Below are 27,158 nucleotides of genomic sequence, written 5' to 3' on the forward strand. Positions count from 1 at the left end.
TGTTTTTGTTGTCCATTTTTCCTACAAATTTTTAACAGAAGAAGAAGGAAGTCTGAACCTTAGCATCTACCATGATATTCTTGGCTATTGTAACTGAAAAGAGCAATTCACTAATATTTTAGGAGACATTTCTAAATTGGTTTTGCAGCAGTTTTACATATTGCTTCAATAAACGCCTTCCTGTCTGCCTGCTGATCCTAAATGTTACCTGCTAAATTCTGCCCAGGTGGGTGAGTTTCAAGCCAATCGGTTGCCCGGCAACCTCTGACAAAAAGTTGCATGGCTGATTTGGAGCATTTGCAGTGATGTTTCAAGAGCAAGTCAAACACAAACTGCTCTCACCTCGTCTTCGCACTCGTGTCCCGGCGGGCGTTGTTTGAAAGTTTCTGCGATCCACAGACGTGCTTTTCCACAGCATAACAGTCCTGTTGACATGGAGGCTTTGTAGCAACTGTTTATTTAATGTCTTTCTATTTTCTACTTACTGACCATGTGTGTGCAATACATTCTGCAGCCAGGCTGGCTTATTCTCCACAAGCAGCTGCCATTTTCCCCTGGATGTCAATTGCAGTCTCTCTGTTTGTTTGGTGCCATGGTAACTGACATTTACAAATCTGCAAGTGTGACACGATAAAAATGTGATTAATATTCTTCTTCCCCCCCCTTCTTCTTTTTTGCAAATAGCACTTTTTTATGACGATATATAATTGAAATACCATAACACTAAACAGCTGAGTACTATTGGCTTTATGTTTTTCCTCCCCTGACCAGCAGATGGCACTATTATGCTTCTCTTGAAGCGCTATAAAACTCCTGAATCTCTGGAGACCAAACAAAGAGGATCATCATCCCCAGACAATTGGAGTGGATGCTGCATGCCTTTGATATGTCTTTTTGTGTACTAAATATTTCCTTTTGATACAGTAAATATCAAATGGGTTAAAAGAGATATTGTGACATCAATTTAACATAGAACATGTAAAGATATTTTGCATAGTTTTCTTACGATGTTTTTAAACACTATTTTAGATTATTATGTCATTTATGGAACTAGACCATGCTTAATTTAGCTTTCCAAATACAAAATATCTGCAATATTAAGAAATGCATATATTTCAAGCAAATGACAACAGTCAATTCTTTGCATTTGAAAATGATTTTTTCTTTTTCTGCTTTCGACCCTTGTTCTCAAATCTGCTGGAAAGCTCCTAAAAATGTCCACTGCCTCCACAAGATTAGATGCCGCCATTCAGCAAATACAATAACCACCAATGTTGCTGCCATGCCTTCCACGGATGCCTGTTCTTGTGGGTTTACGGAGAGGAAATCTACATTTTTCTAGTTCACGTAAAAACAAAAATATGAAAGCAACCCCTTAATATTCCTGTATAGACACACTCGACGCAGGCACGCAAATATCAGACCACATCGGTAGCCGACATGAGGCGAGTGTCTTAATCAAGATGACACTTCAGGGTCATGCCAAATTCGGCTTGGCCTCTTCAATGTGTGAAGGCCACAAGGAGCATGACATCTGTGCTTGAAATGGAGGCCAGGTCTCTCGGCCGCTGCCTTGTGTTATTTCCCCAACTGGACAGACTCTGCTGCTTTGAGACACACAGTCAGGACACACATATGTCAAATAGTGTGCTCCGTCGCCTTTGTAAAAGAACTGAACCAATGAGAAGAGCTTAACACGGTGCACTGTGGCCATGGTATGGCGTATAAATGAATCCAGTAGGATAACTGCATGGTTCCACTGCAGGCTAAATAGAAAAAGTGTCTGTTACAGTGTCACACATGTTGACTCACGTCCTCTGTACATACTGTCCTGCTCAAACGCCTGATAGAGATCTCAGTCATTCGTTTGCATAATTCCAAATTTGTTGTGCCTGAGCAGAGTCCAGGGCTGCACCCCTATCCACAGCATCTATGAGTGCACTATATGTCTGGGGAATTTGCATGATTGCCTGTAGATTATATGAACATTGCCACCTCCCCCTCTTCCTCCTCCTCTTCCTTTTTTTTTTCCAGTTTTTTTTAATTTTTATTTTTTTTGTGGCTCTTCGCTGTGAGGATGCACACACATCCTTGGGCAAAAGAATCTAAAATAGATCATACGAGCAACTGGAGTAGATGCACAGGCACAGGAAGCAGCTCACGGGCAGACTTGAGTCATGCTGGCAAGATCATGCACCCTGAGCTGACAGCCCAACACACCCGATTACCAATCACGTCATTTGCAAAATGCAGCAGCAGCCGTACGATATGTCGTAAATAAATAGAAGAAAATGTTGAGAAGCCACGCAGATTTTCCTTCATAAAGGGCTTCTTAGCAATGTCAGGATCTAAGGGGAGGGCCGGCCGCCTGTGCTTCAAGACGGACCTGATGAACATCTCCGGCTCACGGAGCAGTGGCTCATTCAATGTGTCATGTGGACTGCTGGCAATGGCATAACCTTTGCAGAGGGAAGGGAAGACAACACGGTCACTCTGGATAACAGTCTCGCAATGAACAAAAACAGACCCTGTCAGGCCGTCTCAGCATCAGTTTTAGGCTGCACACCACTGCGAACACAACCTACCAATCGCTCTTTGCCTTTTCCTCAATCCTCCCTCCTATCAGTTGGTACGGCTCCTTCTCCTATAAGCCATGCTCTTGATTTGTCGGGGAAACTAATAATACCCCTCTACTTTACTTTCTTGTGCACTATGTGCTGCCTCAGCTCCATGTTTGACCCGCTTTGTTGGGAACATTTGGCCTGCTGCATCACCGTATGGTGCTTGACACAGCCAGTGATTTCTGAGATTTGGTTGGCATCGGCGGTACAGTGTTATCTATTATTGATTTGTAATGATTGATTTAAAGAGCCATCTGCTGCAAAAGCATGCTACTTCTAATTTCTGCAAGAGAAAAAATCAAAAAATCAAATGAGGTACGAAATGTCCATAGAAAAGCATAAATACACAAGTAGCAAACATTTGTGAAGGGCCTTTAATCAACTGTAGATGGACAGGAAAAGGGGCAAAAAGAAAAGAGGAAGACAAGCAGCAAATGGCCTGGGGCCGGGAATTGAATTGAGGACAATTGAATTGAGGACCATATTCTCTGTTTATGGTGCACCTGCTCTACCTCTGAGCCATGTGGTGGACCCCCTGGTGCCCAGTTAAATACATTGAACTTTGTGTTTGTCAAATGCAGAAAAACGTTCAATGGATATGAAAACCTTTCAAGATACTGTATTAATTAATGATAAGCTAAAAATTCTCAAATGCTGCTATTCCCCCCCCTACAGGGTCAAGACTCCATGTAATCATTTAGATTTCCTCGTTTAACATCAGGCGAAGATGATGTGCGTTGAGACGGCGTGTTTTGGGCAGCGAACAGCAGATGGATGTTTGAACCATTACTAAGGGGCATTCTCATGTCTCATTATGAGGCTTGTTAAGGCCCACATTACAGCTGCTTGACTGGGCAGCCTTAATAAGGAAAGTGACCCAACACCAACATGAGCGGCAGCATTTTACCTTTCACTGCCATCTATTTGCTCCCTTCGTGGCCTTATCACTTTCTCTTGCCGGTCTTCTTCCCCCCTTTTTTTGTCACAGCACCATCCTTTCCCCCTCAACTCTTCCACCACAGCCACCACCGCTACTACGACATCTCCCCCCGTTGTGTGTTTGGCAGTCACACAGTTGGCCATGTGTGTGCTGAAGACGTTACATAATGCCCTCCTTTCACTGCACTCCAGATCAAAGAGAACAATCCAGCACAGAGAAATAGCTCCTTGCTGATTTTTCCTCTCTTCAGCCCTTACATTGTTTTTTCAGACTTCTGTGTAGTACAGTGCATTATAACCAGCTCCAGGATTCCTGTAGAAAACCAATCAAAGAGGCAAGGAAAGAAGAAAAAGTAAGGAGACAAAAAAGTGGGGGGAAAAAAGCCCCAGATTAGGCTGGGTAGGTAATACTTTGTCAGAATTAACATAACATAAAGAGATTTGTTGATTTTTTGTTTTTAACTGCCTCAAGAAATTGGCGTAACTTTTCAAATCTAATCTACTTTGCACTTCCTCCATCTTAAACCTGATGCAACTCTGTTGAAAACATCGCTCCAGAAGCATTTCCGCTCAAAGTCTCTTTCCTTGTTATGAAACGTTTAACCGCACATGATCACACGCAGACTGAAAGGAGAACAGGCCAACGACAAGAAGCTCTTTTTCATCCTGAAACAAAAAGAAAAAAGCGACGCAGAGAGGGAGAGGAAGGGAGAGCAAGACTGCATTAAATGCTGTCAACGAGGCTCGGCCTGTCCACATCCTCGTGAGCATTGAGATAACGAGGCTGTGCTGAGGGGACGTTTACCGTCCATAACAAATTGTACACAGCACTTTGTAAGACCAGAGGCTGCAGCTGTTAAACTGCAACTAAAAAGATGATGTGCTTTAAATACATGGTAGATTTACATTCTCTAAAACAAGGTTTTGTCCTATGATGGATTCAGCAAATTTGAATATCAGACCAATATAACATGACATGTTTCCAATCCTGAAACTGGTCGTGGCACAATTAGTATTGCAGTGGACAGGTTTTAGTTCTGAGAAGAGTTGTTTGGATTCAGCCATGGTGCAGGGATTTTGATGCAAACAGACTGTTCACTGCATTTTAATCAGATTCAAGTCCAGATTTTGAATAGGCCACTCCAAAACCTTAATTTTATTTATTTGTCTGTTGATTCATTCAGGTGTAGATAGGCTGATTTGCTTCAGAAAATAATACTGCTGCATAATCCAAGTGTACTTGAGCCTAAAGTCACATAGTACTAATTGGACTTTCTCCTTCATTCCTCCATTGATTAAGGAAAGTTGCCCAGGTCCTGAAGCAGTAAAACAGTGCAGCCCTTGTTTCATGTTCTTTACTAATCTAGCCATTGTTTTCCAATGCAATACTGCTTAATTCTCATCTCCCTTCAGTGCTCTGTCTGAGTTTTCTTCCACTGAGCTCGATATCTATAGTTCAATGAAAGTTCGACATTCTATTTGAATTTCGACCAGGTCAATCAGAGAACAGAAACAGAAGTAGTGAACAATCAATGTTCTGGACTGGTTTAGAATTAAAGTTTGCTTATGGTTTGGCAGTGAACAAGTCATAATACTAATTCTAAATACTGAATCATTATTAAACAGTCATCTTGTCATTTCTCTCTTTGTGGTGAGAATGGCTGTTTACAGTGCAGGCAATTCATTGTAAATGTCATAGCGTCAAACTAGCGCATTACATACAGTATGTTACATTCAAAATGGAAAAATTTAACAAAGTCCACAGCTTCTGCAGGCGATCGTTTCTCAAAAGCGGAGGGTTCAATTCCTCTGTACAAAGTGAAGTGTAGAACAAGGAGCTGGTTTCCACCAGGCTAAAGTCATACTAGGACACTGAGGAGAAAGTCACTTCCCGAACAGTCACGGTTTTGTTTCATCTGTCCACAAAATAGATGTTTTTCAGGTAAATTTGAGACAGATTCCCAGCATGTGCTCTTGTTGCTCAGCAACTTCACCTTCGTCCTTCTGCCACGGCTGCCATATTCTTTCACATTGTTGAATCAAGAGTATTCACCTTTGGCAAGTGAGTCATCTTGTCCTTCAGATCAATCGTTCCTTTATTTATATGTTTAAGTCCTTTTCATAAACGAGGCTGTATTATTAGAGAATGTTGTTTTCTGGTTATGACACAGGTCATGCTGTTTTCATAACCCATAACCAAATGGTAATGCTGCAGATGTCCATTGTCTTCCACTGTCCAGGATCTCTTCGATGTTATGAAGTCAATAGGATGTGACTTTTCCAAATAATGCTGGGAAACACAACTGTTTTTGGTTCACCATTACATTGTAAAGCGATCTCCCGTTTGGGAAGCAGGGGGACAAATGGCTGTAATGCTTTAATTGCTGAAACCAAATGAAAAACTTTGCATTTTACAGGCGCTGTTGTGTGCTTGAATTCTCCCTCTGCATTATCTTTCATAAAACAGTCAATAACTTTAAGGCAGCTAATTTGGGAATTGGCTTGGGCTAAAATTATCCGATTTTTGTACCAACCTATCTAGTCTTGCACTTGCCTTTGAAATTATCTGGTTTTGGACCAGTCATTTTTTTTTTTTTATTTTTTTTTATATTGCAAAGGCAACATAAAATGGTTTATTTAAGATAAATCAGCTGATCTCCTTGGGATGCCTGTCCATGAATAAATGGGCAGCAAGTTATCAGTGTAAAAAGCTTATTATTAGACTGATGCAAAATATAAGAGGGGAAGGAGGAGAAAAGAAAGAACATTATTTGAAGTGTTCATGGTTGAGCAAAACAGGAGAAGAGTCATAGGTTGGTTAACTCAGTGACACTATATAATTCTGCCATAAAATATTTGACATGGCTCAACAGTTTTATTGGGTTTTCTTTGGTCGGCAGAGCATTGAATAATAAATAAATCACAGATTGATCACCGACCAGAGATTTGAGCAAACAGAGCTTTCCTCTCAATTCTTTCTCAACCACAGAGAATAAACATTTTATGTATCAGTACATTTTAAGACTCTGAAGAACAGCACATAAAAGACATCATTGAAAAAATAAAGAGAACAATATCCCAAACTACTAAATAAAACAGTGCTCATAAAACATGATGAAAGAGCAGTGGTGGTAGTTGGGATGAAGTGAACATGTGGGATAGACCAGACGAACCACCTTTGGGTTTTGACATGAGTTTTGAAACTGTACAAAGGTAACTGTTAGTTGCAGTGTCAATCACACAGTCAATTTGTAATCAGATTTATTTTTGAATCATGACATAATCTGCTGCTCTTTGAAATCTTTTAGCTTACTTCAGGTTGACGGAAAGGTTCCGTTTAACCTCAACCATCCGATCATCGGATTAGTTCTTGATTTCAGAGTGAAATTGAACCAAAATATATGGTTAATTTATCATTTAAAAACCACATTTCTTATTTACTCAGATTTGCAACACTCCACTTGCATATATCTTTGTCTGTGACTCAAACTATTTCCAAAATGAACCCTAGTTGATGGTGAGGAGGTTTCCATTCCTCTCAGAGAGCTGGGATCAGCAGCAGTCCTTATCTCTGTTAAAGCCCCCGGTGATGGAGACCGACTGGCTGGTCGAAGGGAGCAGAGCGGCTGGGTTATCTTTGACCCTCAGCCAGGGGGGAATGAGCAGGTAAACCAGAAATAAAAGCATCGTTAGGTCATAGCATGGACTTATAGAAGTGCATGGCTGACCACAAACTGTGTGGCAGCAGCATCAGATGAACTGTGAGGGGGAACAGAGGAGTGCAAAGCTTCAGAGTGGGTTTGGTGCTCAAACTGTTATCGCACCTGACAGCGTCTGGTTTGGGATCCAGTGGTGCACGCGGCATACGTAAGCAGCTGGTCATCTATTGGTCAGAGTGATGGGGTGTGACGTGTCACACGCTACATTAGAGTTGGCCACAGGATGGGTCTGACATTGCACGGAAAATTTAGTTCACCACAGAGCTGTGGTCCCACTCATGACGTAAAACCAGATCATAAGTATTAGATCTTAATAATTATACTGACTTCTGAAAATTTTGGCTCAATTTATGGCTCAGTTTCAAATGAAATATGTTTGAAAGTGTTCATCAGATTTAGTCTTTTCTCTGTAGTTTCTATTATCAGAAGTATATTTTGGCCAGCAGTTTTAGAGATGAATGACTATTCTTTGCTCTTGCTCATTTGAGTTGCCTTCCTCACTTACCAGATGTTCACAACTATTCAACATGGGCATACATGTCATATTGATTTGGACCTTCAAAATCATTTATTTGAAATGGTATTTTTCTGGGTGGAATTATGATACAACCAATTATCATTGACAACTCTTTCTGACCAGGAGCAGTTTATTTCTGCAAATGGCAGTAGAACCACATTGAGAAAAATGATTTTTTTTTTTTTTGCAGATTACATTATCGCAACATGGAGGCAGTTTTAGCAAATATTTAAAGAAACATATATTTTAAAAAAATAAAAGTTTATCTGAATTTCTTTGTTTCCCCTTGAGTAAAATAATTAAAACTTCAAAATGGCTATCACGTTTTTTCCTCTCAGTGGAAATGTGAAACATAGAAACACGCTATGATTATATTACTTCTGAGTATGAGTGTCCACAACACTAACCTGTCTCTGTCGACTAAATAGAAGTTGCTGTTCCTGTTTGCCTTAGTTAGGAAGCTGCTTTCTGCTTGCTCCACTGTTCAGCGTTTCCTTCAGCTTCCCTGATCCTTTTGCTTGCCTCAGCCTTGTGTTGGTCAAAGTGTTCCTGAGGATGTCTTACCTGTCACCGTGCAGCTCAGGGTGCAGCAGCTGGAGGACCCAGATGCCTGAGGAAGGCAGGACAGAGTGGGCAGACTGGGCCGCTGTGGATCAGCCTGGGCCGACTCACCCATCACTGAGCACGGTTCCCAAACCTCTCTGACAGATCGGAGTAGAAAGCACGTACCACATCATAGCTGTGATTCACCACTGCCTCCAGACCAAGGATGCCCAGAAGGCCGCCAGATCTCTTAATCATCGCGTATGCATGTGTGGACGTTGTTTACGGGAGAGAGAGCGAGACAGACGAGGAATGAATGAGCCTGTTTTTGTATGACAGCGCTTCTATAAAAGTTGCCAGTGTGTTTCTGTGTGTCAGAAAGAGTAAAGCACATCTCAACAGGCCTTCAGAGTGTCTCCCAGAGAACAGCTATGAGAACTATCTCATGCGTTTGCCACATTTTTATTTTTATTTGTCTCCTCTTTGAAGCAGCATTTGTCCATGTGGGTCAGCCTTAATATCTGTGTGGATTCTGCAGAGTTACAATGTGCAGTCAAGGGCAAAACCACATGAGAGAAAATGTCGGGCTAAATATGGGGAATGAATTCATGGCACGCACGGAGGTCACTTGTTTAAGTTGGGGTTTGACCATGTGCCAAAAATAATCAAATTAACACGGATTAGCATGCAAACATAAACACAAAGATTTCTTGTGCATTCAAGAAGCAATTGCCCATTTCATACAAATAATTCCAGCATTTAATTTTTCAGAAAAACAACAGTTTTGTGTCATAAATTTGATTAACCTTCCACATTCAGTTTTGAATTCTCATGAACTGAACAGATTTGGACAACATCCCGAGGAGTGACATGTTAAGTGTGTGCTGGCGTAATCTGACAGAATTTATTTAGAAAGCAGGTCTTTAGTAAAGCTGCGCCTGAAGCAGCTGCCTAGTCCTGTCTTCACGCTTAACAGGAGCGTTTGTGCACGTCTGCATACAGTAACTTGATGCACACAAGCTAACATAAAGACAATTCACACGAACGCAAGCTTGAGCGCTTACACAGCACATGCACAATTAGAATAATTTGCACCTCCAATGTGGGGGAAGCATGGCTTCTTGTAGTTTAGGTTTCAGTAGCATGAAAATAATGAATTTGAGAACAGCACAGTGTGTTTTTGTTCTGTTTTAATCCCTTTTAAATGATAAACTATGGAAGTTTATCATTTATTTACTATGTTTGATTGCATAAATGGGAGCAAGGAGACTTTGGGAAGAAAACTTGAAAAGGAAGTAAATAGCTGAGCGTTAACAGCTATTTACTTTATTAGCAACTCCAAAAATGTTCAGTGGAATAAGTGTCCTTCTGAAGTCACCTAGTAAGTCCAGCGGGGTGTAAGCCAATAATGAGAATAGAACTGTTCTGTGAAGGCCTCGGAGATTTGTTAGAGAACATTTTAGAACCGCTGAAACTGATCTAATATGGCTACTGCACAGGACTACTTGGGTGCAAATTGTAAAAGATTATTTCCAAAGTATTATGCATTCAAGCTCAGAATATCTATAACATGTCGGGTCAGCTGAATTAACTCTTAACGCCCGTTACTGCCCACACCAGGTGTATTTATTAGTGACTGAGATGCCAGTGCTCTTGGAGTAGTGGAAACATTTTGTAATGGTGAATAAAGAAAAATATTCTGAAGATTAGGGTGTTTGTAATCAATATTGTTCATTGAAATTTTTTTTTAATGTCAGTGATATTGCAATTACATATTTTCTCAAAATTCATGTTTTGTATACTGCTTTGAAACAATATTTGTGAAATAGCATTGCATAAATAAATAAAAAATATCATGTTGACACTATGTCAAGGGGAAACATTTATTCTGCACATTACCTTGAACACAACATTCCCTTGGTGAAACACTATGGTGACAGAGATGCCTTTCTTCTGCAAGGAAATGGACACTGCAGCATCTGAATTGAGTAAATGCAGGACAATCCGAGAAGGAAACCTGTTAGAAAGTGAAAAACACTTGAGACCATAGAGGAGGTTCACCTCCAAACAAGACGATACCCCTTAGAGACAACATGAAATGATTTATATTAAGGCATATTCGTGTGTCAGAATGTTCCAGTCAAAGTCCAGACCTAAATCCAGCTGAGAATCTGGATTTACGTCAGTGTGATGTTCACAGAGATTCTCCCTCCAGCCTAAGATATTTTGCAGACAAGAACCAGTGGAAAAATAAAAAAAATTCTTCTGCAAAAGCTGGTGCTGCATAAGCCCAAAACTCTTGCAGCCTTTTCCTGCAGAAGGTGCTTTGACAAGGTTTTAAGTTAGGGCACTAAACACAGATACGTACAGCATTTTCCAGACTTATATTTCCCCTCTCACAGAACATGATGCTTTTCTGTCAGATATCACCCCATGTATGTTACGTGAGTATTTGCAGTTACATTGTAACAAAATGAGAAAAGCAAAAGAGACCTGAATACTTTTGGGTGTCATCATAGGTTAATCTATCTTGAAAAATGACAGATTCAAGAATACACACACATTAAATGAGAATATTAGAACAAAAGCTGCCTCCTCTTTGGACACATTCTGCTGCCTAAATCTTTTCTCTGTGTTTCACTCCGCCTATTCCTCTGCCTGATTTGCATTCCTTTTTTGACCCAGGCAGTAATCTACAGTGACTCCCCCATAAGCCGCTGGCACATCGGGGAGATGTTATAAGCTGTGACAAAAGACAAGAAGTGCTGGAGCCAACTGAAGGTAGTGGAGGACAGGCTCCTGATTAGCTAAACTTGCATTCCCTATCAGTCACTAAGACTTATTTTGATTGCAGTTATTTTCATATATTGATTGACTGGAGAGAAAAAAAAATGCTGCCTTCGGTTTGGATTTTCAGTTCTTAACGAGCACAGAGACATGTAGGAATTCATATCAGGGAGACTTTATTTTCCCCAATGTTGTTACAGGTTGATGTGCTGTTAAAATAAGATGTGGATTAATTTCTTCTCTGTCTGTGGAGTTGGTTAAAGAGGCAGATTTAGTTCTTCAAGCAGGAACACTGTAAACATAATTTGTCAGACTCTTCTCTTTTGCATGCATACTGAAATCACTGTCATGAAAACAAAAATCCTCATGTCAGTACGGCACGATGTAAAGCAGCAAAAACTTTGGGAATCCACAATGGGTCCCAGTGTGCAGCCATTCATCTTGGGTCTCCAGTTACAGCATAAATGCAGGGCTTAATATACAAGCAGCAGTGCAGCTACTGTGCATTTGCTAAAAGACACTTTGTGAATTGGAAAACAAGTTTATTCCAGCAAGGTTCACATTCAGAGTGCAAAAAGGGAGCCCGATTAGCATATATGCAGAGAGGCTTTGCATGCTTGACATCCTCTCAGCCCCTGCGCTGGAAATAGCCATGCATACAACTTCCTCTGATTACATTGATATGTAGATTCATGCATCTGCGTAGATTAGTTATTCATTAATTTATTTGCTCTGAATTCTCGGGTGAGAGTACCTCAGACAGAAAGTCTGGGACAAACCGAAAGCATCTGAGCATAAAAAAAAAAAAAAAATGTTGAAAATAATCACTCAGAATAAATGTCAGAAAAATATGAAGGTTCAGTGACCCAGAACAACATAAATCCAGATTTGGCATTATGATTTAGAAACTCTGTGGGCATCTGGGTTAAAACAGAGAAAGTAGAATAATAATTATCAGCCTTTTCATCATCACAGCAGAATTAGCTTCTCTTGCTCTAAATGGGCTATGAGGATAAATCATGGCTGCGTGTGTTTGCATGCGTGCTTCTGTGTGTGTTGTGTGTGTGTGTGTGTGTGTGTGTGTGTGTGTGTGTGTGAGTCTATAAGCTGCAGAGCTCTGTCATCCTTTCATGAAAGCATCATGGATCACCAGTTTTTGCTACCTCAGTGTCCCTCTTTCCTGCAGCCACACTGTGAGCACTTTTCAACTTTAAAAATAGTCTCTTGACGACGAGTGCCAAGAAATGCTAAACACCAGACAATGTTCCAGCGCTCCGATCTGGCCACAAAATGGAGCCGGCTCGCCCAGAGACCCTGTGCTTTACAAGACGAAAAATAGAAACACATTAATTTATGGCATCTGTATCAATTAACTCGGGTAGCACTGATGGGTGTGGCTAATGTACAGCGACAGTTTGTGCTCAGGTTTGTTCATAGCAAATTAATCACAGAGTCAATTGGTGTCACATCTTCTGAGTTATGAAACAGGAAATGAAGTGAATCCCTCCGGGTTCCCAGGGAGTTCCCTGCGCTCGTTTCAGACGGCCCTTTGAAGAACCCGAAGCCATTTAATCGTTGCACAGGGGGAACAGTGTTATGAGCTGGATTGACAGGTTGGGAATGAGAACTTTAGTCAGTTTTAAACCAGTGCAGAACGGCTGCCGCTGCAGCTCATAGTAACATATAAAAATGTGAAATTGACTCAGATAGTTTTGGAAAATGTTCAAAAGTAAGCCATGAATTGAATGTTTTGGAGAAAGCAAAGCACTAATTTGGAGAAAGCAAACTAATGTATTTTTAGAATTGTAGGATTATTATGGAGAACATGCTTTAACATACTTTCGGTCTGGTATACATTTTTACAATATTATTTTTTCTTCCCTTTGTCTTTTTGCTAAGTTACTTTTTAATTCAATTGAGAACACAGACACTTCAGACCTGACCATTAACATACGATTTATTGCCTCCACCAAATCCCTTGACAGACCGTTTAGATAAGCTGAAGAGATTATCGAAATGCAGTGTGACATCCTTAAAATCCTCTAAATGTCCACATTTATAACGTCTCCTGATTGTGTCAAAGTATTTTTAATGTTAACATTGTATTTTGGTCATTCAGAATTTTTGGGAGAAAAACTTAAAAACAGAGATGCACTGGGGTGCTCTGGGTAGTACTGTTGCCTCGGTTTGAATCCCGACTTGGGGTCGTTCTGCGTCGAGTTTTTAAACAGTCCACAGTCCAAAAGCATGACTCCCAGCTGAGCTGTGACATGTGAAACAGCTTCAGTTAAGATGTTTTGTTCTACAATAGTAGTTTTACATTTCTGCTTTTTCTCTTGTTCAAAGGAACACTTAATTGGAATGGATTTTAATTTTAAATTTCAGAAATTTGTGCTTCTTTTTCAAAATTCTTTATTAAAATAAAACAAATCATATATCTGAAATATTAATTTAGGATATGCAGACTGTTCTTACGAACTGTTCTTATTACATATTATTTAAAGGTGTAATAAAGCTTCCCAACAAGGGAAGGAAGAATGAAAGTTGATAGATTATGAGAGTCCCAGAGATACTTGAGTTTTCTCTATTATTACTGTACACTGTCAGTCAGCGGGCAGAAAGAATGGAATAGAATGGTATCTTTCTCCTTCCTTAAAAGAAAAAACTAATATTTTCAGTCATTTTTTTAACTGACAATTATCGTCTGAAATCTTTGCGCCCCCCATCCAATTCAGAAACATATTGGTAATGGCAGATCTGGGACTTGGTTCTCTGAAAAACAATGTAGACACTCAATGTAGAATCAATATTGATCTTCTTTCGACTTGCAGACACCAGAGGATTTTGGCTGAATACTGGCTGGTATTTAGATATTATAATTTCCAACAAACTGTAAGCCCAAATTATGAAACTTACACCACCATGTTTCAGTATGGATGTTTTTAAAGTGGTTTCACAGTGAGTTTTTTTTTTGTTTTGTTTTTTTGTTGTTGTACAAACTATACCTTTCGGAATCAATTATAAGACATTCAATTAATGTTTTCTTTGGATTTATTTTTTGTTGCTTTTTCACACTTGTCCTTCAGTACACGTACATGGAAAACATAGCTAACTGTTATCACAGTTAGTACTGCAGCTCAATGACCGCTTTCTACCTTTTCTATTTATTGTCTTGGGGGAAAAAACACACACAGTTTCTGTAATATCATTGTTGTTCCATATTTTCTCCATTTATGAAATACAACTACTCTATTTCTAGGTATGGGGAATCAATGTAATTGATGTTTGGTGGTTAGCCTGTAGAGGACTAAGGATAATTTAGATCAGAAAGTGCACAAAACAATAGGTACACTTTTGCATCGTTGCAACTTTTTTCATTTTTATTGTATCCCCTTAAAAAATTGTTTTCGTTTGAATTGTGCAGCATGTATACCACAATAAAGATTGAGACATTTTTTTCTTGCTCTAATTTTTTGGATTACAAATTTTAACAGAGGTGGGTACACTTCTGAGAGCCATAGAATATCTTCATGGAAAAACATGAAATGACAGTTAAATAAAGTGAATCACAGTGTCACTGTGGAGCTGAACGAAGCTGCTGCCCCACATCCCAGGAGTATCTGGATTCTGCAAGATTGCTCCCAACTAATGAAGATCTTCCGCCTCCTGTCCTCCCTGGCCGTCAGTGATGATCTATGCCTTGAGTGGATGTAAGACATCAGTCTGTCAAACAGGTGACTTGTTTTCATAGGTAATGATGCTAAATTACACAACAAGGAATGAAGGAGGCCACCAAGTCATCCATCAATTGGGTAGTTTATTCCTCGGTGCTCCCGGGGGCATTTTTCAAATCCCGGTCCACTTAAACACGCAGCCCTCTGTCTCCAACCTGTCTCTATTTCTCCTTCCGTCTCACGCAGAAACGAGCTCACGTCCACAAATGCACCAGTTTGCCACGAGCGACCGGAGGGGACGTCTCATTCTTTCATCCACGGCGAGCCATTGTGGCGGTGTCAGCTGGTGCCGTCTCTTTTATCACACTGGGAGCTAATGGAAGCAGCAACTGGGGGGAGGTGGTTGGAAGGCAGGGAGGGTGGGGATGCAAGCAAAACACACACAAACAGAAACACAAATACGCTCAGAACCATCAGAAGCAGAGGAGACGGGGCGGGCGGGCACGCCAGGCCCGCGAGGCGAGAGCTGTTTTGTGGCGATGCTGAGACCTCTCTCTATCTGCTTGTGTTTCTGACACTCGAAAAAAAAAGAAAACACACATACACACACAGATGGGAGCCAGACTCCTTTCTCTTTTGCTGTTATGATCAGTTTCTTCGATCCCCTCCTGATGAAGTTAAGCTGGATGTCATCTTAAAATCCAAAACCACTGAGGAAAGGATTTACTTAATTCTGCACATCCCACCTGACCTACATGTAAAACTAAGAAAGAGATGAATCAAGCATTGCGTTTCCTTTCACTTAATCCCCCTTTTTAAGTTTTATTAGGTCTCAGAGTGTTTTTACATCCATAGATGGGAAATACTCTATGGAGAGGGCTTATTTACAAGAGAGGAAACAACAGCCAATTACTGCAGGAGGATTCAGAGCAGCGCACATCTTTTAATAAGAAAGCTGACCTAATTTTCTGGAAGCATTGTTACCAGAGACACTGCTACATTAATGACACAATGTTTTAGGGACATATGCCAGCCATGTGTTCTGCTTATTTTATCTATAACTCTTTATTTTTTCAGTCTTTTTCTGTTTGTATAACATAACAATCGTGCTTTATCATTTGACACCATTTAGATACATATCATGTTTATATTATGTTTTACATTAGGCAGTGAGACAGTTAAAAATATACAAAACAATATTATTTTACTAGACATAATTTCTATTTTTAATATAATCATCAGTATCTTCATTTTTCATTATCATTTCTTATATCTCTGTCAGATATGTGCTTTAGCTTCTGTGATCAAAATATTATTGCAGAAAACAGCAACTCCATATTTTTTTTTTTTCAACATTTAGACAATAACTTCCAATGTAGTACAGACATTCACAGTTACATGTTTTACACGGTACAGTTTTACAACAAACTTCCAGAGAAAACTGTGGTAGAGTAACTTTATACAAAATTCACAGGACATGAACTGTAGCCATTTCACATTTTCGCTCCGTTGTTTTGCTTTTCATAGTAAACATGTTCTGTTCAACCACATGCCTTTCAAGGTAGCTGCCATAGAAGCAAACTCACATTGTCCTAACACGCCATGGCCAAAGTCTGGGAAAACCTAAAAAGCTTTTGTGCTTTTTGTTCTTTTTTTTTTTTTTTTTTTTTTATTCTTTTTTTTCTCTCTCCCCCGATAAAGCAAAGACAACGTAAACAAAAAGAGAAACAGACCACTTTGCTGACTGGTCTGCACCTAAACATCTACATATGTATTGCTGGATACATATTGATCGGACTATGATTGATCATGACACATAGAAAAAAAGAAAACATGACTGTACTGAAACACAGAGTTGGTCCCGGTTGTTTTGTGCTAGCATATAAAGTGTAAGTATTTTTTGTAGATCTGCCCAGTCATGTAAACAGACTATCGCTTGGCTGAAATTGGTGCGTTGGCTTCAGGCCTTCTCTGTTCTTCATTTTTTATTTATTTTTTTTCTCAGGAGACATTTGAGAAACTTTTCAATGATGTTCCTGAGGAAAGCATGCAAAACGTAAACAGGATTGACTGTCAGCATTAAGGGATAGTCAATGTTTGCAAATCACTTTTCTAACCGTGTGCTTCTTCTTCTTTTTTTTTTTTATTGTTCATTGTACTTCTTTGTACCCTGTGCTTTGCCAACCGAATACTCAATGGCATAGTTTTTGCTTTTGTCTGCCTATTGATTTTGGTCCTCCACTTCAACATACATAGTATAAAACATCCTAAAAATAATTCTAAAAATGCTTTGATCACATAAAAGTTTTATCTCTCTTTTTTGTTTTTTATACACTGAAAAAATAAGGAAAAAAATAACAGTCTCTCTCGCACACAAAATCTTTTGCAACAGATTCTGGACTTCTCCAGATTGCTCCTAAACACGAACTTCTTATTGGCATTGTGCTTACTCCGAGCTCCCAGTTTGCCTTGCGGCTCATAGTTTTACCTCACAGAGAGCAATGTTTGGAAAAAAGAGACAACTGTGTGAGGTTTGGTAAACATCCTCAAAGAAATTGACGGCATCCCTTGCATTCTTCCGTGATGTCAAGTTTGTTTAACTACTTAATCTACTATAGTCACACGGTATTTACTTGATTCATGAAGATATTCAACAAATCTCTAATCTATAACTCTATAGATTTTTTTTTCTTCTCACAGTATTACACAGTATGTTTACATTATTTTTTTCTTGGAATTACGGTTGTATCGGTGAACACTAACAGTCTTTGACTTTGTTTTCAGAACGCAAACCAACAATAAGACATCATTGGCTTGATTTAACAAATACAGAAAAATTAAGCATGGTTGGAAAATCTGTTTTGATCACAAATTGCCCCTGGAGGTAGATGAATCAATTAAAATCTTGGAAGTCCTTTATAATGTTCTCTTTTGTCTACATGCTCCATGAGGGTTTTGTTGTTGCCTACACATTGGCCTCGGCATTGGTCAGGTTAGAGGGCGGGCTTGTTGGGTTAGGGGGATTAACGGGCTCTGTTGGGCTAGTTGGGTTAGGAGGTGGGCTGGTCGGGCTAACAGTTTTGACAGTCGGGTTAACCGGACTGGCTGTAGTGACAGTGGTGGTAATAGTGGCAACGGGACTCGTTGTCGGATTTACCGGGCTAGACGCTGAGGCTGGGTTTGCTGGCGGAGGAGCCGGGTTGGCAGGTGTTACAGGGCTGGTTGAGTTTACAGGAGCCGTGCTGGTCGGGCTGGCTGGGTTCGCGGGAGCTGGGCTAGTGGCGCTAGCGGGGTTGGAAGGATTGGCAGGACTGGAGAGGTTGGCAGTGTTGGTTTCCACTTGCTGCTCAGGTCCGTTCTCCTGAAATTTCCTGACAACTTTGGGAGGCTGGAACATTATTCGAAGTCGCTAGGAGAGAAAAACAGAGCGAATGAGAATGCTACGCTAGCTTACAAAATGAATTGTAATTATTCAGGTACAGATGGTTTTCTTTGGGTGTTTGTCTCTGCATTCCTTGATCATTTTGTATGACTTTTAAAGAGATAGGCTGTTCTATATTCAATCCACAACAACCTATGTTGTTCCTTGGGTACATCTACATATATTTCACTCAACATCAAATCCTGCCACAGTTTTTAAGTGCGTGTCCCACTTGATGTGCTCTCTTTCTTAAAATACATTTGGACTTTTCCATGATTGTGTTTCATTCTTTTTTCATATGTGATAAACAACCTAGCCTTTGATGACGACATATTAATATTCTATCAGTCCCTCAAAATGGTCAGACAGTCATTGTCTGAATTATTTTTAAAAAATGTATCAAGCTGTCGGTTTTCCTTTAGCTTCAAGCGGCCAGCATGCTGAGATGAGTGAATCTTTATCAATGCAAGCAGCATAGTATGCATAGATTAAATCATAATACTAAGTCATTGCAGTTGTCATTGCAGCATAAATGAGCTCTTATAAAAAGTAAACAGATGAAATATAGATACATAGGTGTTCATGTGCTTGCACCCATTCTGATGTGATGAAGGTGAAATATTTTTAATAAACCTCTGGAAGACTGTTCTTTCAATGCCATTCTCACCATCAAAGTGTACATATTTTATCAGTGGCAACTGGTAAGTCCTTTGCAATGTTCTATTTGAAAAAGGTAACAGAGATATAATGCTAAGAATCCTGAATTAAACTTTCAATATGAATTTGACTTAATCAGTTCAGTTTATTTTACATGTATCATATGGCTAAACATTTATTGCTACTTACATGGCACATTGGTTAGAAATGGTGCCAACTAGTTTCACGTTTTTGTCCGATATTTGAATTAAAAATAAGAAGTTCTACCATTATTTTTGGATCATTTTTACTTGTCTTTAAAAAGTGGCCAGTCAGTTTTACTGTTATAATGTTTACATTTACAATGAGATTAGTTTCTCCATCCTCTACATGGCCATTAATTGATATTTTCGACCGAAGAGCCATATTTAGAATCCCTCAATAAAAGTTTAACTTAGCTGTACTTTTCAATGTGCACAATCTAAAAAAATATACAGCTTTATCGTCTATGCTGAATGCCTCACAAGCACATCTGTGGCATGACAGATTTTTCATATTCCACTGAGGCCCATTTCGAGGCTTTTTAATGAGACAGAGTTTTCTCTTTGAACAATAGAATACTTTATTTTCATTGAGTTGCAAATATTTATTTTCTTGCCTGATTCTAATTTATCATTTCAGTTTTGATTGTCTCATTCAGTTGAATTAGCAAATTAAATCTTGATTAAATACAAAATTATCATTCATCTTTAATATATTGGTCAGATTTTTGTGTTTCAAGCTACCAAAACTGAGATACCAAACCCAAATTGTTACAACTTCCGTAGATGTGGGGAATGCAATGGTGGGAGAAAAAATGGACCTTTTCATCTCACCTCCTTGTAAGTGCCCTTGAGCCCGAGATACATGTAGACCATGTATCCTGGTATGAGAACCATGGAGGACAGAGCCATGAGCCATCCCACTCCCTGACCCCAGCCTGGGAACACATAATCTCCCATCGTGAGGGGAACCATTTGTACGGCGCTGAACAAGAACACTCCCTGTGGGAGACAAGAGACGCTTTATGCATCCTGACACCTCTGACTGCAAGCAGCGCTGCCTCGGCCTGACATGGCTGCAGGCAGGTAATATTGACTTTATTTATTGTTTCATCTTTCATGTCGTGACTTTAGATGTACTATTCTATTAGCTCAAAATACTCACAGCGACAATGAGAGGGGTGAACACGACCCAGCACAATTTCCACCAAATACAGGGTTTGTAGCCAATCATCTCCTCGATGTTGTCGTAAAACTTGTTCACACCTGCCGGACAAATGAATGCATGACCAAAATATTCACATCTGATTGTTTTCTATCTATGAGATCTGCCATGCATGATGATGAGGCATGACACAGGCATGAGTGCTCGCAACCTTGCGGCTGAGCAGACTTTGAAGCAGGTAAAACATGACAAGGCACTCGCCCTTGACCAAATTTCGGTTTTCAGAAGTCCTGTTTGTGGTGATATTGAAATGAAAGATAATATAAAACACACCATAACACCAAGATATGGAGATGCACTCAAAGAAGACCAAGAACAGCAGACACATCCCACTGGCGGAGTAGTAGTCGAACAGTTTGAACACATAGATTCCACCCTGGTTACAAATAATAACAACACAAAAAAGAAATATTAGAAAAGGCAAAACACAGAAACAAGCTCACTGATTCAGAACTGCCCTGCTGTACCTGTGTGATGTTTGAAAGTCCAATCACATAGGACACGAGGCAGACAACGGCGATGAAGATCTCTCGTCTGCCTCGAAGAGCTCTGGGGAACTCGTCCACCAGGGCGGTAATGAAGCCTTCGACGGTGCAGAACTGAAGGACACAATCACAGTAACAGCTTGAAAAATCTTCCTGGATATGTGCACTGCTCGCACCTGGTTGCTTTGAGATTCTTTTTCTGTTGTTTTGGAAATATTTTGGATCAGTGTATGTTTTGGTAATTACCACTTCTCATCAAAGTCCAAAAGTAAGAGGAAAAACAAAAGTAAGAGGAAAAATGCTGCAATTCAAATTCATGCCATTTTTGGTATGATCAATAAGTTCTCATAGAATGGTGATTTGTTTTTGATTATTTCATTTCATGTTTCAAATAGTATAAAAAACGCTGGCAAAAAGAAAACAAAAACACTGTGACTGTCACATTACTAGACAGTCACAGCTACTATCCTGATCTCTTACTGTAGAAGGCGTTATTACTTCTGTCTACTTCAGAGATGTTTATGAAAACAGATGAACAAGACCATGAAAAATAATCGAAACATTTTAAAAGTACGGTTGAGTGTGCATATTTTACACAGACTTCTGCGGTGTTTTTATTGCATGTCTAGAAACACCATATATAATCTCTGATGTCACAGGGTGAAACATAAACCCAGCTAATGAAGTCTGGAGTATAAGTGTGGAGGATTTCTATTTTTCTTTGCCTGGTATTATGTTTTCTTCTGAATTAAAAAACAGTTAAACCTGATCAAAAAAAATTCAACATAGTCATTACAGTATTATTATGAAAAAAATCTTTTGAACAATTTGTATTTCAAACAGATTTTTTTCATCATGCCAAATATTTTACATGCTCAAACTATTTCAGACTTTGTATTCTTGACAACCATTATCTCCACATAAAAAATGCTATTTTTTGTACATTTTGTGACTGTCCACACCCCAGTTTCACATCATTCCCCATATTTCCCTGAAATCAAGCACACATCACAATGACAAATTCTTATTATTTTTATCCTCATTCAACCTCATTAATATTTAGGATATTAAATTTATTTTTTATATTCTTTTATGTTTTGTGATGAAATTTGTGGAGATTAGAAGAAATGACTACACAATGTAGTCAGACTTTGCAGAATCAGATTCTTTTGAAGGAAACGGGAACAGATCAGTTTTTCTATTATCCTTCCTGGTGTTTTTATTTGAAACATGGAAATAATCAAGCCACAAGTATTATTTTTGATTTAATATCTGTAAATAAAAAAAGGGCAACTTTTTTTGTATTAATTAATTTATTTTACTGCTCGTTTATGATGAGAACATCTGATTACACAAATAAGAAGGAACCAAATTATGAGAAAAAAAAATCTGTAATTTCTGTGCTTTGCTTTGAAGCCTGTTTGGTCATGGCCCTTTGAGGCCATATTAAAATCACACACGCAAAGTAAATAAACAGTGAAGCCTGCAATGCAAATGGAGGTGATAAGGTTGCATTGAAAATATTTTTGACAACTAATGTCAAAGCTTGGCTACAGCTATCTGTGAGGAGCAAATTGCATGCTTATCATGCAGCGAGCAGAGGTGAGCTGCATGATATGTAACTGCTTTTAAATATTTAGGTCAGCCCATGAGCAGATCATCACCAAGCCCCTTACCTGACTGTCTATCCCCAGCATGAGCAGCATGGAGAAGAACAAAATGGCCCACAGAGGTGATACGGGCAACTGGGTTACAGCCTCTGGATATGCAAGGAAAGCTAAGCCAGGACCTGGATAGTAAATAGGAAGCATTATTGTAAAATTTATCACTCTTGAAGCTGCCAAAACAGCATGCTAATATTACGATTATTGGGGATAGCAGAGAGTAACAGTGGCTGAAGCCACTGCCATGTGCAGTTACCTGAGGCTGCCACGTCCGCAATGTCTTTCTTAGTCACATGCGCCATGAAGCCAACAATGGAAAAGATTACGAAGCCAGCAAACATGCTGGTGCATGAGTTGATGCAACACACAATGATAGAGTCTCTGGGGAGAGGAAATAATATATATGTATAGTTTTTTTTTTTTTTAAATGGGGATGTTGTGAAAGGTTTAAATTGACTTTTTCTCTCCATTCTATGCTGACCTTTCTAAAACAAAAAGAAAAAAAAGAGTGCAGGTAAACCAGAAAGACGGGCCGTGGGAGTGCTTTCACTGCGAGATTTAACGTGAAAGTGCAAACCTCGTGAATGAAATACGCATGTTCTGTTTGAATGAAATGGAAAATTACCTTATATTGAATAAAAGCGACAAAAAAGCTAATTTGAATGCAACTATTTTACATAACTGACTATATGCCCCAGAATGAGGGGCTGCTAGAGAAAAACACTCAGCCATCACAGTAATAGTTTTTCTTTTTACAGAACAGAACAGAAAGAAAGAACCTTGACCTCAGTCTGATGCTCTATTCATGCCAAACAGCCACAATAGTTAGACTTTTGTTTTTAAAATCTTTTTAAGCATCCTCGAATGCTTAAAAAGGATTTTATACACATTTCTGCAATATCTGTTTTCAACATCAGCAGCTTTTTCCCTTGTGATGTTATACATCGAATGTAGTTCATGAATCATCAGCAGCACTTACCTGTAAACATTGTTATTGAACGTGTTGTAGCTACCCAGAGCTATAAGCGACCCCAGCCCCAGTCCATAGGAAAAAAAGATCTGCGTAGCTGCATCCAGCCATACCTGACAGAGGAGCAGGAGAGTTTAGCTGCAGGAGGCTGGGCTCTGTTCACTCGAGCATGCGGCACATAGGAACAAATCCCATAATAACATGTCATTACCTCAGATTCTTTCAGCTTTTCAAAGTCAGGGGTGATATAGAACAAGATTCCGTCACTGGCTCCAGGCAGCGTCACCCCACGTATGAAGAGAATAAACAGCATGAAGTAGGGATACGTAGCCGAGAAGTAAACAACCTGGAAGACATGAGGAGGTGATCAGTGGAAATCCATGAAAACGTTTGAGATGCAATGTATATTTTCACGAGGGTCATAAAGACAACAACATCATAGTTAATCAAAATCAACAAAATCATAGTTAATCTTCAGCCACTTTTCTGAGATATTCAGGAAGCAAATTATGAGAATGAGGGGGGGAAGGGGTCTGGCTGTGACCAAAACAAATTTTGTTTGGCATGGCCATGTGATGAACTTGACCATGCCAACAAACTGGCTGATTGTTGCTCCTCCTATCAGGAATCCACACTCGGAACAGAAAACATGTCAGGAGAATTGGAATTAGAGGAGCCAACCAAGAGGCTGGAAGAACGGTAATAGGGGAGCGTGAGTTTTATTTTTAAGGTCTCTTATTTAAAAAATCAATTCCAGACCATGCAGAATGCAATCTGAAAGATTGATGAGCAGGTATTAGACTTTTTAATATTGCATGGATGCCACATGTTCTTATTAGAAACCAGCATAAATAGGTATTGGAAAGCACACACATAAAAAAAAAAAACATTTACCTTCCCTGTCCAGCTAACCCCTTTCCAAATACAGAAGTACACAAGGACCCAGGCGATGGCCAGTGTTACTGCCAATGGCACTCGGAGTTGGCCTGGTTTTTCCAAGCCATCAGTCATTTGATGCACATTGCGCCTGTAAATAGAGGCAAACAGCGACAATACCATCATATACACAGGGCAAACAAGCAGCAGAGGAGGCCATCTTTGGATATTGCTCGGGGAGGCATGCAGAAAAAAAAAAGAAGAAAAATCTATATCTTACTCCCAAAACTCAACCACAGCGCTGGTGAGATTGGTGGTATCTGGAATGGAGTAGTTTGTGTAACACTTTTCTGTGTTCCATATATTGTGACATGAGCTCCATGGAAGATCCTGGAAAATGTAAAATAATAATAATAATAATAAGAAGAAGAAAAAATACAATTTACTCCCCATTTTGACCAGTTTTGAGATTTTTCTACATATTATTTTTCTAAATAATACTTACAATGGTAAATGAGTTGTACAGGTAGTAAATGGCCCAAGCAATTATTACAATGTAGTAGATGTTAAGCCAGAAGGAGAGGACAGCTGCAGCAAGGCCCACACCTGACATTCAAAAGAAATGATTTAAATGTGTTTTAAAATAATTTCAAAAGTATTCAATTTGCATTTTGAATTTCTTTATTTATTTATATTGTACCTTTAAACATAGGAGCCAGTTTCCACACACCAAGCCCTCCAATTGAGGTGTACTGACCAAGAGAGCATTCCAGTAGGAACAAAGGGACCCCAGCAAAAATGAGAGTCAAAAAATATGGGATCAAGAAGGCTCCTGGATGGACAGAAATGCATCAGGTTAAGGAATTAAAAATGCAAACCTATACAAATCAGTTGACATATACTAAATTAGCTTCAATTCAATCATGCAGCACAAATTCGCGACAAATGCCATTACATTCAGAAGTATTTAATCAAATCTACCCAATCATGTAGGGAGACTCAGATTTATGCATTCAAATGCATACTAGTTATAATTCAGTGCAGCAAAATTCAGTTTATATTGATCAGCACAGGGTTACACACATAGGCAAGGCTTTTTTTTTTTTCTATTCTGGAGTCGCTAAATTATAAGCTCCATCATGTGCATCGTTGATCTGAAAGGCTCATTCAGTGTGCATACATGAACAGTGAAAGAAGTATTTACCTCCGCCGTTTTTCCCGCAGAGATAGGGAAATCTCCACACGTTCCCCAGTCCAATTGCATAACCCACACAAGACAGGAGGAAATCAAATTTTCCTCCCCATGTTTCTCTGTCGGGGACGTCTTTCTGCTTCTTCTCGATCTTCACGTCCAGGGACTTGGGCTTGTCGTTGTTTGCGGCCACCTCGTTCAGTTCTGTGACCTGTCCATCCGCTTTGGTGCCGTTCGTCGCCATGTCTCTGGATTTGGCAAAGGTCCTGGCAGTCGGACGGGAGGCTTCAGCACCGGTCCACGTAGACAGCAGCTTCGCGGTTTATTTTTGCCCCCCACCCCCTTCACTAAACCTTCGGACCAAATGTCTGGAGAGGGAGCCTGTGCGAACACGACTGGCCAGTCGTTGTCAACCTAAGATCGTGGATAGAGTGATTGGTTGTTTGAGGGTGCAGGGGGAAATTTTTTTTTACCTGTTTCAACAAAGATGGACACAGAATGTACCACACTCATATCCTCTAAATCAACAGCAGCAGTTTCAACAAATCGTTTACTTTTCAACTCCAAAGACGCGTCTTAAAGTGCAGACTGGTTCATTCTCTGATCTTTTGGCACCAGGACATTTTTTTCTCTCTCTCTTCATTCATGTCAAATCACTGATGGCAGAGGCATGCTGCCTTGCCTCCACACAAATCAGCTTGCACAGAATTTAGCAGCAAAACAAGCAAAACAACAGCCGAGGTTGTCTAAACAAAATTCTGAATTTAAATAGCCTATGCCAAATCAAGGAGAAGTGCAAGGTGTTCCAAAAACATGCACGTTGAAGCGCAGGACGCACCGTGGCAATGTGGTGTCCAGCCTATGAAAATGAAGCTCAACGAGGTCCACCAATTAACACCTACAGATTGTCCTGCCAGTTATTTATTTATTTTTTTTGCGGATAGCTGAAAGTAAGCGTGGACAGAAGGACGTCTCTGACACGCTGGAAAACAAAACGCACCGTGGAGACAACAACAACAACAACAACAAAAATAGGATGTCCAAATGCGTAAAAGCTTTACGCATCAGGCTGCACACATTCTGCCACGTTAAATGGGAACTCTGCGCACCAGAATGCGACTCATTGCATCTGCAAATACCAAGCAGACAGGAATCAGCTCCGCATGTTCGACTGTTGTTTTTGAAATACGTTTGCAAATATTTACTTGATCCCCCCGTTCAGCAGCAGAGCAGCAGCCTCATTCACAATAAAGTCAATCCGAGTGCTGTCGGGGGGCTGGGGGGAGAAATAACCGAGCCGGTTCCCACAGATAGACAGCAAATATTTAACACATTTTTTTTTTTACTCACAGTGAATCTGAAATCCGCACCGCCGAGCCTCCGCTGACTGCCACAAATCTCCAGTCGAGGGATCCGAAGATTCCTCCCGCGGGTCAAGTTGTAAACTCCCGGTGTGTCTTGAAACATAAATAGATTTTACTTCCATTAAAAGACATTAAAGGGTACCATACGGCGTTCGTGGGGTCCAAGCGGGAGCTGTCCAGCGGGGAGCAGTGCTGAAGACCAGCAGGATGAAGGAGGAGGAGGAGGAGAAGACAGAAAGAGAGAGGAGGAGGTTGAATTAACACGGGCAGCAGCCGCTTCGCCTTGTGCGACTGTCTAACATCAACAACCAGAGACTCAACTCCCATCTACACAGCCTCAATGTCATCTCAAAGTCGCCCCTCTCCCGCCCCCCCTTTACCTCCTCATCCTCATTCTCATCTATAGGCTGAGCCGAGATCACATTATTTTGGATTCACTCCCTTCAAGTTTGGATTATTTAATTTTTTATTTTATTTATTTATT

At 39.9% G+C, this 27,158-nt stretch overlaps 1 protein-coding gene across 1 annotated transcript; it reads right to left on the minus strand.

Annotated features, from left to right (window-relative positions):
* Nucleotides 1-15,840: 15,840 nt before the first annotated feature.
* slc6a1a (solute carrier family 6 member 1a) lies at nucleotides 15,841-27,024 on the minus strand. The gene is made up of 15 exons (XM_055046120.1): nucleotides 26,661-27,024; nucleotides 25,323-25,724; nucleotides 24,819-24,950; nucleotides 24,624-24,724; nucleotides 24,399-24,508; nucleotides 24,137-24,269; nucleotides 23,454-23,588; nucleotides 23,252-23,355; nucleotides 22,529-22,653; nucleotides 22,285-22,397; nucleotides 20,591-20,722; nucleotides 20,397-20,499; nucleotides 20,064-20,164; nucleotides 19,733-19,900; nucleotides 15,841-18,209 (listed from the first exon to the last, which is right to left on the minus strand). Exons 2-15 carry the CDS (start codon nucleotides 25,552-25,554, stop codon nucleotides 17,766-17,768), a joined length of 2,133 nt encoding a protein of 710 aa, XP_054902095.1. The 5' UTR covers nucleotides 25,555-25,724; nucleotides 26,661-27,024; the 3' UTR covers nucleotides 15,841-17,765.
* Nucleotides 27,025-27,158: the final 134 nt, after the last annotated feature.

Source organism: Poeciliopsis prolifica, unplaced genomic scaffold (genome assembly GCF_027474105.1).
Source record: "Poeciliopsis prolifica strain line A6 unplaced genomic scaffold, Auburn_PproV2 SCAFFOLD023, whole genome shotgun sequence".
Lineage (NCBI taxonomy): Eukaryota > Metazoa > Chordata > Actinopteri > Cyprinodontiformes > Poeciliidae > Poeciliopsis > Poeciliopsis prolifica.

Bases quoted from the DNA above. Each gene is read 5' to 3' on its own strand.
- slc6a1a (XM_055046120.1), bottom strand. From the start codon at position 25,554: ATGGCGACGAACGGCACCAAAGCGGATGGACAGGTCACAGAACTGAAC. The intron at 24,951-25,322 runs GTAAATACTTCT...CTGTCCATCCAG, and splicing joins CTGCGGGAAAAACGGCGGAG to GAGCCTTCTTGATCCCATAT. The intron at 22,654-23,251 runs GTAAGTGCTGCT...TCCTCTCCCCAG, and splicing joins TTCAATAACAATGTTTACAG to AGACTCTATCATTGTGTGTT.